Source organism: Trachinotus anak, unplaced genomic scaffold (assembly GCF_046630095.1).
Source record: "Trachinotus anak isolate AG129_WGS33_773 ecotype Australia unplaced genomic scaffold, CSIRO_AGI_Tana_v1 ptg000028l, whole genome shotgun sequence".
NCBI lineage: Eukaryota > Metazoa > Chordata > Actinopteri > Carangiformes > Carangidae > Trachinotus > Trachinotus anak.
In genome coordinates, this window is record NW_027273879.1 from 18,186,838 (window position 1) to 18,204,756 (window position 17,919).

The window sequence follows — 17,919 nt, forward strand, 5'->3', positions numbered from 1 at the left end:
CAGCTGAGTTACCCAACCAGGAGCCGATGTCACAGCCCTTCTTCTACACTCAGAAAATCTGGACGTTTAGTCTGATGCTGCTTTCCCCCTGGTGTATGATTTTTTCTATCGTTCTCTGTACACTTTGGAAAGTTCTCTGAACTAACTTTCGCTCAGCAGGTGATACTAATTCAATGTAGCTGGTGCAAGCAGTGCTGCTGATCATGACTGATCAAGCAAACGTGCCTGTACATCACATCAAGGACCCCTTCTGTTATGCAACGTACACAAATCAATAACCTCCATACTATTCCATCTGCAACATCAATACCTCTGAAATGTGAATGGTGGACATGCTTTCCCAGGACAACTATGAAACCCCTGGAATCAGAAACAAAAAGTTGTTGTAGCAGTGAATGGAAGAATTGAGGATAAGCCATATTACAAAACTCTGCAGGGAAACAATAAAGACAATGACACTTTGAAGAAACTGAAAGACTGTGGTGAAATAAAATGTCACAACCTTACAAAAACAGTAAAAACTGAAAATGATTCAAGTGACTGAATGTGCTTGGCACTGTTTAGGTTTTGTATGGGCAGATTTGGTGAGCCTCAGACCTGGATGTCCTGACATTCTTGCCGCTGCCCCCCTGACTCAAACAAACTGAGATCTCTGTTGTGGTCACAGTTTATTTTACATCATTCATTCAAACCAGTGGAGCATACAGCCGCCAATGGACAATAGACCACTCTGGCTTAAAGGGCCTGAGTCAGACCATGATTTAATTGATGCTTATTGGTCTCTACGTGCACCTCACTGTGACGAAATCCAGTCTTGATGTTACTCACATAGATGCAGCATCATAGAGGATGTTAACTTCACATGAAGATATAAATCAAGACATCCACATTTAAACACTATGCCACACTACAACATGTCTTTCCAAGTACTACACAGTGATAGGGATGGGATTGGGAACCAGTTCCACTTGAGAACTGGTTCCAATCATCCAAACCAGAATCATAAGTCTCCAATCCTATCAATTCATTTGATGTTTTTCTAATAGTCAGAGCTAATTAGCCCTATATGCTCACTATGCATGTTGCATAGGCCCTGGCAAATTATTCCAGGGTCCTGCTCCCTCTTCCCCCAATGCAGGTGCCTGTGTTTACAACTTTGAGGACAGGATGAGGTGGAGCTCGCCTTTTGGTCAAGAAATGAGAGAAACCACCATGAGAGTAAGTAGTGGGAACAGCAATCAGGTAAACTTCTCTGCTCTGAGTTTCAGAGTAACAGTAACATAAAGTGCTAGTTTGCAGTACATCTCTCTCTAGTCTGTCTGTCTTGCTCACCTAACTGGGCAGTGTAGCTCTTAGTCTGTCTGGGTCTTACTTAGCAGCCACTTCCAGAGCTCTTTTGTGACTTTGTGCCTGACAAAAGTGAGACTGAAATTCAACTATTTATTACGTTTGATAAATGCTAACAGGCAGTGGTGTTTGTAAACTGCAGCTTGGAAAAGATAACTGCATTGTGTGTGAGCATGTGTCCATATGCGTGCACAAAAATGAAACTCGGACAATATATGGTGCACATAATTTTACACGAAGACCCTGTACTAATAAAGGGGAGAGGATGTGGTGAGCAACATTTACTATTTGCATCATTTGATGATGATCAACACATATACTGCATTTCTGTGAAGGCAAATTCATGATTTGTTGTTAACATTTCCTTTTTTTTTTTTTTTTTTTTTTTTTTTTTTACGACTTGTTAAACAACAGTATCTTCTGGGCTCTTGCATTTTGACATTAATCAAAGCACTATTTTATGAATGCAAAGTCACTGTGTCAGCTACACTGACATTGCAAATGAGTGTTCAGAGAGAGGGTCAGAGTCCAAAGAAAAACTGTCATTTCTATCTTTTCTAAAACCCTGACTCTGTGTTTACAGAAGGCCAAGACAGAAAGAAAACTGTGTGTTTTCAGGTTTAGTCATCACAGTGTGGATGTGATCTAACTAAAAAAGATGAGTCCTATCTTTGTGTTTGAGTTTTCAGGCTTGTGAAGTGACAAAGAGATGATATAGTACCAGAGTACATGGAGGCTGCTGAGAGTTTGTTTAAAGGATGTGCCGGCACATATGTCAGCAGATGGGGATCAGAATAAAGAATAAAAGTGCTGAGTATAACAGATGCCTTGTGCAACCAGCATTTCATAAGGGGCAGTGCCTCAATCACAGGCTGTGCCAAGTTTTAACGATGATTTGCAGAGCCAGACTGCACAGCCAACATCTCTCTGGTGTCACTCCAGTAAGAAGCATCCTTTCCTTCTTACTGACAGGTGCTGTGTCAGCCGGACTCCGTGTCAGGATAATACAGGAACATCTCTCTGTTTTCTTTTACTGGGTGTACCTTCCTTTGTGAAATTAGAAAATTTTAAATTATATTAAAAATTTTTTCAAACAACATCTATGTTTAGTTTTTTTCATTCCATTTAATATGCGTGAAAATGAAAACATGTAGGGGCGACGATTTTAAAATGCTGTTAGCAGCGATGACACACTGTGGTTTAACTCTATGCCTTTTTTTCTTCTTCTTACTTCTAATTGCTTTTATGTATGTCAAAATTGCTTTAAATGAAACAGTTATTAGGATGAAAATATGAATAAATTAAAAATAAATATGTTGTTATCTTGCAAAAAGTTACAATCAAGCACAAATTTGATTGTGCTGTCGCACTGATGATATCAACAATGATGTGAACAAATTTATATAAATAGTCATGAATAATTTAGTGAATTTCAATGCAGTGAGCAGTGGAAATGAAATGGTTGAAAGCATGCTATTTAAATACTCATCTGTTAACATTAATCTACAGAAGACTACAGAACATATTAAATATATAATTATTAATTATTATTACAATTATAATTTAATTAATGCCACAAAGGAAATGATCTAATTCGATCTGTCTGTGTGTGTTTGACAAGCCTGTGCTCAAGTAAGGGACATACACATATGCGCATACGTATACATATACAAAGAAAAGAACAACACAACAGTGGTCATGTACAAAGTTGTTACCAGTGCTGTGTTTAATCGAACCCTGCTGTGTCTTTGACTGAAATAACTCAGTAACACATGTACTGTACATTAGCAGGCTGTCACAATGACTCACACCACTACAAGCACCCTGACTGGGTTGAGACACACACACACACACACACACATTGATAGATGCACATATTTTACAGCTGGGCCAGCCAATAACCCTCAAGTCACACCTTCACACTCTATCTGACACCAGCGGCAGGGAAATAAAGCCCTTTCATAATATTCATCACTGCATTACACAATGGGTAATTTCAGTCAAGCAATCTGATTGTCTATAATTACTATAATGCTGTAGTAATATAATAACTCTGTAATAGTAGCCTTGCTGTGGTTTATCATATATCTTTTTAAAACAAGCACACCCTCCCTTTTAATTTCCACACATTAAAGGACTGTAGAGGTGATTTTGGTGATTCATTTTCATGTATAGCATAATTGACATTAAAGCTAACCGTCACCAAATGTGCTGCTGTATTTGCTGCTGAAAATATTTTTCCAACCTGGCAGGCAGCCATTGCTAAATTCATTTTCATATATTGCAACAATCATTCTACTGCTTGTTATCACCAGCTGATGATCCATATAGAAGAAATGGAAATACAATACAAAATAGCATTAATGTTATTTATATGAATGTAGTTAGCTCTTGAAGTCCTCTTTGAGCTTGGAAGCAAAGTTGGGTTAGGCTAATGCTGTACGCAGTAAGCCACTTACCTGGGTATGCTAACATTTGTAGCTTACATTAAAGCAGATACACACTATTTTATCCACCCCTTAACATTTTTGCTCCTGTACTCAAAGCCACATGTACATACAGAACTTATGAATCATTTACGCACGCCTCCAGAAATATGCAACGCAATATATGTTCTCATCCGTAACAAATACAGGAGCACAGCTGAAAGAAAAAAGTTTTCCTGGCATCGACTCGGCTGATAATCAGTGTTGTCGTACAAACACACTCCACAGCCAAGCTGTTGCTCTCACCAGTGTCGATCTTGAAGCAGGTGGTGTGGAATTTGCCCATGTAAAACTCCACCCCGATGATGGCAAACATGACAATGGCAAAGAAGAGCAGCAGGCCGATCTGAAGCAGAGGAACCATGGCTTTCATTATGGACTTCAACACCACCTGGAGACCTGAGAGACAGACAGAGGAGGGGAAGAGGGAGGGAAGAGAGCGTCAGGGCTTGGCTCTTATTTTTGTTGTTCTGGTCATCATTTCTATCAGTTATAATAACACACACTAAATTCCAATTTAAAGGACAAATATAAAACTTCATAAGACAATCAAAGACTGATTTACATCATACAATCGTCATCTGTTTATAGATACTAATCAAAAGTGAGAACCATCTGCCATGTGGTGCCTTTAATAGGTCTTATCTACATGGCACTTTTAATAGGAATGAAATATCTTGACAATGTTGCTTGGTGGAGTTACATACTTGGGATTCCTGACACGAGTTTCAGGGGTCTCAGCACTCTCACCGCCCGCAGCGTTCTCAGGTCAAAGTCTGAACCCACTGTGGCTAAGATTCTGTAAACACAAGCACAGACACAAACATGCAACAAGTACATTAGAAACCATTTATCTCCACACACTATACAATAAACATCTGTGACAAACAGTTTTTGTCATTATTGAACAATAATGTGTCTCAAGTTTCCACAGCACGAGCTGATGTCTTCAAGTCGCCTGTTTTGTTCAACCACCAGTGTTATAAAAAGGCAGAGGCAACAAATCCTCACATTTCAGAGACTGGAACGAGAAAATATGTGGAACATGAAGACTGCAGCTGATTAATGACGATGAACTGATCACTACTAAGCTGCAACTACAGCTTCCGTTTTCATTTTTGCTTTATCTCTTGATTATCTTGTCTGAAAACTTGGAAAAATTTGCATTCTATCGAATTTACAGTCACCAAAATCGTCATTGATTACTTTTCCATAAATTGCCAGATTGGTGAATTAATCACTGCAGCACTGACACAATGATGAGATTAGGAGGCTGTGTACTTTTCTTGATAACCTCAGAAACGTCAGCACTCTGGGGGTTTTTGTTCCTTTCTTGAAAATGAACCACACGTCATTTTACACTGCTGCAACTAACAATTATTTTTCATTAATCTGTTGTTTTTTTTTTCAATTGATCTATTTTTTCGGTTCTATACATTATCAGAAAACACAAATATATGCAATTCACAATGATATAAAACAGATAAAATCATCAGCACCAGTAAAAACATATTTTAGTTTTCACACACACACATACACATACACATACACACACACATGCACACATGCACATGCACACAGACACAGACACAGACACACACACACACACACACACACACACACACACACACACAGCCTATAGGTTGGTCACATATGTAGCTGATTACATCATGAGCTGTTTATCTCTGCTTTTACCTAGAAGTGAAGAACTGACTGTGGCTGGTCCTGTGTGTGTGTGTGTGTGTGTGTGTGTGTGTGCATGCACTGGCCATTGAGCCACAGCTGGCAGCCCTCATTACAGGCTGTACACAGAGGGGGAGACTTAAGTGCTCCACTGCAACACTGGAAAAAAAAACATGCTCTAGGCTAAGGCGAGAGAGAGAGAGAGAAAGAAAGAAAGAGAAAAAAGAGAGAGAGAGATGCAGTAAATGCAGGAGGGAGGTCAACAAGAAGGAGAGTAGGAGGAATATGAAAATAAGAATTATTGTGAGGACATAGAGGATAAGTGAACCAGCAGGAATGAGAGAGATGTACCTTCACATTCCCCACTTTGTGAGACCTTGCTTCATGGGCGTAGATTTAGACAGAGATGATGTGGATGTGTCTCTACCAACTTTCAAAGAAGCTAAAATATTCCAAGCAACATTTTCACTGAAACTGAGTTTCAGTGCTCAGTTGTGTGCCACAGATGGGGGCGACTATCCTGATGGTCAGACTGAACTGTCATTGGTTTTCCCTTTATTATTTCATATGCTGAAAACAGTGGGTGATGTGGTTGCCATTCAAAGGTCTGGAACCAGGACTGAGGAAGCCGAAGTCATGTCCTCACTTGTTGTGTGACAGGTTTTGATAACACGAGGAGGACTTCACGTTAAACAATCATACATTACACAGTATGTTACACAGGGTGGGGTTTGAACAGGGGAAGGTTTCAGGATGCCAGATAGGGGCACAGTTTTAAAGAAGGAGGGCTCATTTGCAAAGTGAGTAAAAATGTGTTAAGACTCAGTTTTTAAAGGCATAGATTAATAAACTGTACATTATTAATAGTCACAGTATTTATTCAGTGTAAGAAATAATTGCCAAAAAACTTTAAATATTGCCATTGTCCATGGCTGTGAGATATAATGATGCTCCTACACAGGACCAACACGCCCAGACTGAAACATAACGACTACAAACGACTTCTGTTTCTCTTTGTGTTGTTTTATGACTGTTTTTAGTTGTTTTGATGCCTTTGTGGTTTTGCCTTATTGTGATCATTTTTGTTGGCACTGCAGCAATTTGGAGAGGAAACCTCCACCTTTGCTTTGTTTACTGGAAACTGTATCCATGATATGTTTTTTTTATGCATTAGAGTATAAATGATATTATTTATAACATCCCAGATGGGTCTGTTTTTTAAACCTCTCAGTTAAGCACCATGGAGAGTCCCAAAGCAGGTAGAACATCCTCAGAGGTATAACAGCTTTTATGTAGAGGGAGGCACACTGATGGCTAACTGATAGACATTCTTCAAACAAGTGCAAACGCAAACACACACATAAACACACACGCAGAGAGAAACAGTAATAAACAAGAAAGGTCGCTTATTGCTCCCTGGTTACCAGTTGGCATGGTAACTGATAAAGCACATCTGTGCTTTATGGGAATTATCATTATGGGTGAAATCAGTCAGCTGGGATGAGAGTGTCTGTTTAGTAATAAGGAATATATTGTTTTATACATATTTGATGCTCAGGCTTTGCAGCTGATCAACTTCTCTGACAGTGATGGATTTCCAAATGATTTTCTCATTACTTTTCCCACGTGCAATTTATGATTTTTATTTATCGTACTGTTCTCTAATTTTCAGCTCTATGTGGGAAGATTTAAAAACATGCAGTGAGAAGGGGGAACCACGAAGTGAGAGATCAGAGCTGAGGGATGACCTACAAGACGACATATTGATGAGGCCTGCGAAACATTGTGTAGAGCAAAAGCCTCTAAACACCAACTATCTACAGTAATACCTGCACATCAGCATCCACATGCACCCCTGCATTCAAAGCTACAGTCACTCCACCATAAAAAATTTAATGAACATTCAAACATTCAAACCCAGTCTCTCTCTGTCTCTGTCCGTGGTGCTGGACGTCTAAATCCAGTCTCTGTCTCTCGACCTTGTGCTAAAACATTCGCTCACAGTGACTGTGTCTTAGTTCAGGACTGTCCAGAAGCTGAACTCTAGTCATAACAGATCCATGAGTCTGTGTAAAATCAAAGGCTCATCCAGATGTGGCTGAGCAATACAGACTCCTTTTGCACTCATTTGGTGGACACAACTAGTGTGTGTCTTTTGTCAATCTCTGTATCCCACTGTGTCCCAGCAATTGTGAATTTTAAGTGTTCAGATGACCCTCACCAAAACTCTGCAAACATCTTGGAGTTACAAGGAAATTTTTCATTATCTATAAATATGTGCAGGACTACATGTGACTACATGAGAAGAGATGCAATGTACAAAGCATCTGATGTTTCTGACATCACCAACGATTTTCATGATATTTCTCATTTAAGTTCAAATGCTACAGTATGAGCATTTCAGTTTGATGCAAATCAAATCAATGACACTTGCAGAAATATGGAAGCCTTGTGTTGTAGCTTCCTGTGGTGATACACAAACGTGGCACACAGTGGAAAGGTGACAGCAGAATCTGAAACTAAAATCCATTCAACAACCCCAAAAATGATGACACACATTATACACTGTGTGCACCAGTGCAGCAGATAGAGAGAGAGGGGGACAGATGCAACAAGCTGTCGTGCTGTTTTGTTACCTGTGCGAAGCATGTGTAGGTGACAAATATATATTTGTGCTGTTTCACATTTTAAAAAAAAACTCACCCATAACTGAGCTCCACAAAACACCAACAAGATCCACAGTTTACAGTTTTGTTTTGCAGTCCTTCACTTTTCAACACTGACAGAGGTCAGAGTTCATCCTCTGTCAGCTCTAATTAGACTAATGACTGTCAACCACACATCATGTGATGCCCAGGTGGTGGTCCTTATTTGCACCAGGCTTATAACCCAGCATCTGAACCAGAAAATACAAATGATAAAATTTAGGTAAAGAAACAGGACAGAAGGCTTCAAAAGCACTGCTGTTATTTCTAAGAGCTAATGACAACAAACAGGATTCAAACTAAAGCTAAAGATTCACAATGTTGAATTTCTCTTGCCTTTAATGATACACAAAGAGTCTCCCTCTGTTTCTGAAACATGGCAATTCAATATGTCTCCCAATGAGCCATCTGATGACCCACTGCTACTGCTTCTTAAACCTCTGCTACTGATGCGATTTGTACTGGGTGACTGCAAACACAGAACACACCCTGGTGATCATGAAGTACATCCCTCAACCACACTGAATCACCATAGAAACCACCTTATAGACTTTAGTAACCACCCAGACCGACCGAAGTAACCATTCTACATAACCTTACAACAACCTTGCAACTGTTTGAAAACACCCCAACAACCAACCCAAGTAACTATTATTGTCACATTACTACACCCTACTTCCAAACAACCACCTGCCAGCCTACATCTGCCAACAATAACAACACATTAAAAGATTATCCTAAAACTGTTAGTGCTCTGTGTATGACGCTAATGGACAACCGTGAAGCGCACAAGAATAGTCTGTCCACAGTAAATAAAGCCATTGTGACCTGAAGACACAGAATGAAAAGCAGATATAAAAACATGAATCATCCCTCTGTGCTGTTTTAATGCCCGCCACAATCAATAACTCACTTTGTTCTGCTAAGTACACACATACATGTGTGTCTGTGTGTGTGCATCTGCCTGTGAAGGGATGATTTGATGACCGTGTAGACAGACGGTCGGGCAGGGAGCAGGCACAAGAAGAAGCTATGAGTTTTAATATCCCTTTATCATCACCACAATATATCCATGTGGGCGCCAGACACTGGCACAGGAAATATGGAGGGTGATGCTATCGTCTGTCACTTGCTCATACACACCGCACATACACACATACACACACACACACACACACACACACACACACACACACACACACACACACACATATAACTGTATTGTTGCACACAGGTATCATGTATGTTCGAGCAGTAGTCGGACACTCAAATAACATAAGAACATAGACAAATACGTCTACAAAAACACATTCTTTCAAAAGCAAAAAAGCAAACGCACGTGATTGCTGGAATAAAAATAGAACCTGAACTAATTTAACCTTGAAGAGACAATGGCAGAACATGACAGAGAGATCGGAGTGAGTCATGCTGCCCATCAAAAAAAAAAAAAGAAAAAAGAAATCATGCACGAAACGTGACTGTGTGACTGATAATCATGTTCATTCCCTGGTAAATGGACATGCTGTTAGAACTGAATTACACTTCCCTCCTCACGCCTCGACAGAGCTTTCATAAACATGAATCAAAGTGTGAAGTGGTCAGTGAGTGAACACAACTTTACGCCCCTCTGGCAGAAGTGAAAGCTCCACTAATCAAATGGGTGCATGTAATGTGAAAGGGGTCGCTTCCAGTAATTAACCCAAAGAGAATTATCAACAACCCTGCAGCTATGTGGAGTTCTTTTTTAGCCTCCTTTAGCTCATTGTTTTGGTTGATTTCACAGTCTGGTTCAGACTCACTGCTCCTCTTAAAGCAGCAGCAGCAGCAGGCAGCTGTTTTCAGCAAACAAGCCATGATAAACACATCGCACCAAATATCAGGACGACAGAGTTAACGAATAGCTGGTGGGAAATTTAGCAGCTTAATACATTTTTTTCTCAGGAGTCAGGGGGGATCACATCAGAGCTAATAGGAGAGTGAGTATTGGAATTATATTCATCAGGTGGACAGAAATAATACTGAGAATCAATGCTGCTATTGATATAGGATGTGTAGATAGGAAACTGTCTGCCAACAGGTTAGCCTTAACTTTCAAAGCCAAAGACAGTGCTGTTTGTTGGCAGCTTGTTTTGGAGCTTTGAAACATGATTAATTCAGCTTTGAGAGAACAGCTCGGCATTTTGGGAAAAGCACTTATTTGCTTTTCAAACAAGTTCTAACTTGTTTAAAGAAAAGAGATGGATGGAGAAACAGAAAACATCCGAAATGAAACAGAAGTGGACTCAGGCAGAAAGACGTGGCTGAGAAAAAAAGAGAGGAAAATGGAGACACGCCGCTTCCTCGTGAGGCTGAGTGATGTAGTTTAATTACTGCGACCCTCCCCAGCTGGGGGCCGGGGGCTGTGATTGAGTTTTTCACACATCCAGGATGTGTGTGTAAGAGGAGGCTGGGGCTCCCAGAGGACAGACAAGAGAACATACAAGAGAACATGGTGCTGACAACCTGACTGAATAACTGCCTCCCTGCCTGTCTGTCTGAACTCTACCAGCTGGTCACGGACTGGCTGCCTGCCTCTCCACCTGTCTCTCTGTTCGCTTTTCTGCATCACATCAGAACCAACTAGTGAATATTTTAATTCAATACCTGCTTGCTGAACTGGTACTGTTGTATTATGTATGTCCACCTGCCTGTCTGCCGTTTCTGCACAGTAAATAGACTGAGAGGTGAGAAGTACACCTGAACCGGCCATCGTCTGTGCCAGGAGTCTCTCTTTAAACCTTTGGAAGCAAAATTGAAAATAATAATATAGGTATTTCAACAGTTGTGAAACACACAGTTTTCTTTTTTGACATAGAAGATTTCCCTCAAACTCTGGGGACTTATAAAAGCATCAAATCAATGTATGGCTTTAAAGCTTTGATTACTTCCTTCAACACTTGTTTGTTGACCGTCTGACAGTGCACAAATACAACCAAAGCACACAAAGAGGAAAAAGCACTGAAAACCATCACAGTTGCCAACATGAGGAGGTAACAGAGCAGGAGAACACCACTACAGGAGCATATTTAACTCTGAGAGGAAAAAAAACAAGATATAGACATCAGGATGTCGTGTCAGGACCCAGCCATTAAGTTTATAAAACACTGATTGAGGAAATAAAGTGCAGTGAGCAGCACATGATGGCAACTCAGTTTTCATGTCTGGTCTAGTGCCGGCAGGAGACAAAATATCTGCCTGCCTGCTGACTCATCAATCTGTATGTGTTTTTGCCTATTTTGTATAAATATCTTTCTGGAAACCCTTTTTTTCAAGGCCGTATGATGCCATTGTTGGTTGACTGGTCCATCTGCTCTTGACAACCACTGACCAGATTGCTATGGATTTTGTAAAGGACATTCATGTTCCCCAGAGGATGAGTCTTAATGATCATGCTAAACAAACTTTTTTCTCTGGCACCACAATTGCTTCAACATTTCCTCTCCATCAGCTTGGTCCATGACATGACAGCATTTTGGAAACGATTTAGGAGATTTTAACAACATATGCTGAGGATTACAGTTGGGTGACCTGGCAGTAGACATCATTACTTATACCTGCTGGCTGAGTAGCCAATCACTGAGCAGGAGCACTTTATGGAAATATTCAAAATACAGGATTTTTCATTCACGTGGTAAAATGACCTGATTGTAAATGTATTATTTAATTTACAGGATTAGACAAAAACAATCAAATTATTTTCCAGAAAATTTACTGTATGACAGTGTATGTTGATATAGCAATGTAAAATTACAGAAACAATATGGGTGATTTTATCTGAATCGCCCATCTCAATAATATGGTCAGTGTTTGTATTTCTGTCAGTCTGTCTCATTCTCATAACTTGGGTGCCAGTGCTAAAACTGCATCCAAAAAACTGTTCTATTTCATAAACAAGATGTGCAAGCAGACACACACACACACACACACACAGAAAAACATACAGTTTAGAAAATAGGCCTCATTATTACACACAGACCATTTCTTCCCAATTAGAGCTCATCTCTACCATCTCATCTAATAAGAAACGAGCTAACCAATCATGAAACAGGCTTTAGTGTGTCACATCCTGTTTTGTGAGCAAAAACTGGAGTGTGTGTGTGTGTGTGTGTGTGTGTGTGAATGGTGCTGGGCTGTATTGCCATGACATTATACGATGTGAGCGTACAGCTGTGACAGAGTCAGGAGAGCAAGCATTTCCCACAATGCACATGAGGACAGAAGGGGGTACTCATGAACTCATCATGGCTGCCAAAGCCACTCGTCGTCAAACATGGCTGCTGTTGTAGTGCTGTGCTTCTAAATTAACACTGCATGCATGCGCCTACACACACACACACACACACACACACACATGCTTACTCCTTATTAGACTCATAAACAAGTCAAAGGCAGGGACTGAAAAAACAAACTAGCTCACATCCCCAGGCTAGGTAACGTAGCTCTGATTTTCCTGATCAGCTCAGGTCTGACAATCTCTCGTTTCCCTCACAACCATGAACAACTGAAAACTAGAATTTAGCCGTTTCTCAGGCTCCCTCTCTGGAGGTTTGCAGTTGTACGCCTCCGCCACTCAGACTAGTTCCAAATTACATCCTTGTTTATTCAGAGTAATATAAAATAATAACCATTTGTGTGAAATTTTGTCATAATTGCTGTGTGAAGTCTTGAGTTATGGCTAAAGTGTTTTGTGAGGTCACAGTGACCTTTGACCTCCAAAATCTAATCAGTTCATCCTTGAGTCCAGGTGAACATTTTTACCAAATTTGAAGAAATTCCCTTAAGGTGTTACAGAGATATTGCATTCACAAGGCCAAGACGTGTTTTGTGATGTCACCATGACCTTGACTTATGACATTTGACCCCAGAATCCTTGAGACCAAGTGAATGCTTGTGCCAAATTTGAAGAGGTTCCATCAAGGCATAACTGAGACATCATATCCACAAGAATGGGACGGACATACAGACAAAAAACAAAAAGGCATAAAAAAGGCATAAAAAACATTGTTTCAGTAAATGCTGAGGTGGCTTTTCTTGTTAGTAATTACTCTACATGAACAGTTATTTGTAACATATTCTGTCCCCGCCCCACAAGGAACATAAAATAAATCAAACATTACTGCATGTTTGATTAAATGGATGTTGTGTCTTTTACAATACGACGCATTTTGCTGAGCAAACAAAGTCTACAATGGACAGTGATAAATTCAGAGTAAAGGAATAAGGTATACTCTCATCATTTATCTTTTCATGTTAATTTCTTGTTAGCTGATGTAATAGTCGATGTAAACTTGCTAACTTAGTTTTCATTGTTTAATAACAAGATAAAAACCAAGTTTACAGCAAGTTTAAACACAGCAGCACTTTGCTGCCACTTGCTCTCCTCTGGTTCCCTCCTTCTGCTCCTACATCTGAAATTTTAATTAAGAAGTTTTGTTCTTTCCAAGGTGAAGAATGAACTTTCAAACTCATAGTCACAGAAGTGTCAAAATCCAGAACATAAACAGACCCCTGGTGTTCAGCACTGACGCAGAATATGATTCTTTTGGAGCCTGGAAATAGCCAGATCACAAGAGAGTTACTGCCAGTCTAAACTAAAAAAATAAGTCATTCAGTCAGTTACGATACCAGGCATCCCACCACAAGTTATCAAAACATAACACACAGGTTGCTCTTCAGTGCCACAGTGAAATTATAACTGAGATCTGTGGTTGGTATTTTTTTCCCCTCACACATCCTGTAGGCGCCTGATGTGAGTAATGACAGAATCTGAAAGAGGAAATGGAGTGAGAGAGAGGGGGGGGGTGGGGGGGGGGGGTGATAGAGGGAGGGGAGGAGGGAAAGACTTGCAGTGGTGTGCACAGGGAGGTGGTGGTGGGGTACTGTGGTGGTGGGGGTCCCTCCGGCTCAGCCATGTGTCTCTCTCTCTGGTCGGCCCATTTTTAATTTTCGCCTATGCCCCTCAGAGGGTCTGTGCATGGCGCCGCGTAGCCACCTAACCTGAGCCTCACCTCATGATTAATGACCACAGAGCACTTCTTCGCAAAGCTTCCCTCTATAACCCTCAACACGGCTTCTGCAAGCTGTGTGCCAGGCTACTGCTACGTACTAATTCTTTCTATTTTACAAGAGCGCATAATTAACACAGTGAAAAGTACAACAATCAAAGCCTAGAGGTCTGATTTTGATTAATGAACTTGTGGAAAGTCCATCATAAGGTTAATTTTCAGAGGGATTTTCAGAGACCTGATCTGAAAGGAACCTCTGACATCCAGACCTGAGGATGATTAAATCTTCTCTAAAATGAGGCAGAAAAGGGTGGTGACAGAGAGGAGCACCAACACCAGTGGCAGCCTGGCGTTGTACCAATTAATGAGCAGCTTTGGTGAAGAAGCAACAGCACATTTCCCTGCACTTCACAGTTCACATTCTCCATCTGCCTCCACAAGTTCTCTCCTGTGATGATGGAAAGTCTGCTTGCATTGACTTCAGTATCAGACATATTGACACACAGACTCATTAAACTGCTATAATTTGGACCATGCCTGACTCTGGTTACTGACCAAGTGGACCCATGAAGACCTCATGTAGGGGCTGTTTAAAAGTTCTCATTAGAATTGGCATCGACCTGCTACTACCAGAAAAGCAGCACAATGGCACCAAGGTTTCCGGAAATCACCAAATTTGTATTTCAAGGCAAACCTGAAATTTTTCAATGTGGCCATTACTATATAAATCATTCAGCCAGCACCGTAATCAAAGTGTTGCAGATGTTACTATATACTAATTCAGTGTTCACACTGGAAAAGTCATAAAATGAAAGGTACCCTGTGGAGTTTTGTGGTGCCATGAAAGGAAGGTTTCAACATGTAAAATGCTCGTTTCAAACGTTTCAGAAAAAAAATGGCTTTCACAAATGTTTTCTGAAGAACAAAATAGGTTCAACGTGTTTTCAGACCTCAGTGATATACTTATTACATTTAGGTGAGTAACACTTAAAGTAAACTTTAATAAACTTTGTTCAAAGGAAAACTCCACAGGGCACCTTTAAACCTGCAATAACCTGCAATCTTTCAGCCACCTGAGGGGAGAGGAAACCAAATCATCAGAGCAACATCGTTCATTTGGAGTCGTGCTAATGGCCACCTGGCTGATGTAAGTCCAGTGTGTCTATGTAAGTCAGTCAAATTCAGTCTCTTTTAGCTTTGTTTTAGGTCTCCACCAGCTCCTGAGGCAAACATCTGGCTCTTTAGCTGCTCAGTGCTCCACTATGTTCATCAGCTGGTCTCTAGCTTTCTCTGTCTGTCATTTGGTGTTCAACAGGTAGCGTACAGTGGGTGTAACAGAGGTTTTTGCTGTAAATGGCCGAAAAGGGCTGCATGCTGTGGCCAAAAATATGTGAGCGGTGAGAGTGAAGAAAAAAACTGTTTCAGAAAAAAACCCCAATTTGAGGCCTAAACAGCCTGTGTAGCCATCAAAAGATGAACTGACACTTTCTCACCTTCAGAGCTCTTATTATTTGGAAATCACGTGTGTCTCAGGGCTAACACTACTGATCTAATACTGTCAAAGACGCTGATTGATCAGAAGTTGATAGTCCTGCCCTCTCCATTTTACTGACTGGATTTTTTTTACCAAGCTGTGCTTATGTAACTTGACATTGTGCATGAGCATATGCACACACGCACACACCTGTGCGAGTTTTTTTTTTTTTTTGCCTCACAGCTTGTGAAAGAAAGTTTGCAAGCCTAAAACTGAATGTGCAAACCTGCAGGCAGAAAACTAAACAAAGTATACAAGGTCACAAAATAAAGTTTACAGGTAGAAACCTAAAAGTAGAAGGTTAAAAAGCTAAGATTACAGATTCAATACTCAGTGTTCAAGCACACCTTCTGGAATTATATTATATTTCATGTTTTTGCTTTCTCTTTATGCAGTTTCATGTCAATGTCACAGTTTGATGTCTGTCATTGCAAGTCTAGAAATATTTCTTGTTAGTTCAGAACAGTAAAATTGTTGACACTAACTTCAAAAATACAAAACTGAACAATGAACATCAGTATACACCCTGCAAAGTGTTAGTGTGAACTGTAGTATGAAAGTGGGGCACAGCTATAGTTGCACTTTACTTTGGAATCTCAGGAGATCAAGTCGTGTTTGGAAAACTTAACACACACACACAGTCCAGGTGTTCCAATAAAAGCGCTGCAGATCAAATCACCTGTCATCACACCTGGATCCAAACAGGAAGCAGATGCAGAACGTACAGGCTGCAGGGAGCTGGGGTGCCTGTCACATTAGTCAAAACTAGAGTCAGGACACAGTATGTTGCACTGTTTTTGGACATGGCATCCAGCCACTAGTTTATCAAGATTTATTTATATATCACAAGTGGTGATATGTGGTTCGTGTACACATTTCAGGGACTCATTTTGGTGATTGTAGTTAATGATTATTAACAGTATCATATTAGTGGTAGGACTAGTAGTGCAGAAGTACAGCATTTACATAATGCAGCCATTGACTAACATGGAAGACAATATTTTCTCTGTGTGAGAGCTGCTGTTGTTGGACACTTCCCCAAAGGACACATCCTAACAAGATGTGCTGTGATTTATGTTTGGGAACGCAATAAAGCCTGGCCTCCTCAGCTGAATCCTGACTGAAAGGCTGCATGGACATGACATTATGGCACAAATTTGTTGCATGAGTAGGCAAGTCATTGTATAGATCTTGAGGTACATCACTGGAATTGTAGCCCGAGGGGTTTGATGAATCTGGCCCGTCGTGTAAAACAGTGTTTCCTGTCTGACTCTGTCTGTACAGTGTATAAGTACAGTCAGAGATGAAGTAAGAAAACCTTTCTCTCTATTGTGCTTTTCAAAAGCAGGGTGCTCACCCAAACATCTCATAAAGACAAACAGAGAGGAGGAGAGTAAGCTCAAACACACAAAAACATTAATAAAAAGTAAGATTAATATAAAGCCAGACAGTACAGATATTGCTCAAAATATTCAACAGAATTAGTTTTTCTCTGACAGAAGAAATGATCCATAGCATGAGATCAGTAAATACTACGCGTCTCATTTCTCCTCCACCTGCAACTCTCAAACAAACACAAAACTTTTGTAGCTTCAAGGCTGGAAAACTCATTTTATTCCACATCTGCCAGTATCAAATCATTTATCATGATAAATATCATGTCTTTTTATAGCTTCTAGACATGTTATGCGTCATTTATACACATTTCACCCCGGGGGGGTAGTGGGGCATATACGCGGGTATACAGTGTATAGGCGACCCACCTCTGACAGGAGGGTTTACTGTATACCTGCCTAAAAATAGATCCAGATACGTATCAGTGCACACCACAGGTAATCATGTCACTGTCTGTCATGTGTAATAATCTGTGGCGTACCATCAGCAGAGGCAAACCAGGCAAACGCTAAGGAGAAAAGGGGCCCCCAATGGCCCTTCATACTGGCACATTTTGCAATGACAACTATAAACCGCCTTAAACATCCCATGAAATCACTATATAGAGCACTGCTGCTGCCCTAAAAGACCCTAAGTGGTTCCCCTGATGATGTTTCTGTAGCTAGGGTCTACCCATAGCCTACATGTGAGGCATTCAGGGAACAGTTGTAGCGTCTACTGAGTCT

The 17,919-nt window shown here is 40.5% G+C and overlaps 1 protein-coding gene across 1 annotated transcript in view; it reads right to left on the minus strand.

Annotated features, from left to right (window-relative positions):
• The window catches only part of cacna1bb (calcium channel, voltage-dependent, N type, alpha 1B subunit, b), a 178,938-nt gene that overhangs the window by 103,917 nt on the left and 57,102 nt on the right, over window positions 1–17,919 (minus strand). The window contains exons 6-7 of the mRNA XM_071467009.1: window positions 4,541–4,632; window positions 4,080–4,232 (exon numbers count right to left, since the gene is read on the minus strand). Of these exons, the coding sequence (XP_071323110.1) occupies window positions 4,080–4,232; window positions 4,541–4,632 (245 nt within the window). The remainder of the gene's footprint in view (window positions 1–4,079; window positions 4,233–4,540; window positions 4,633–17,919) is intronic.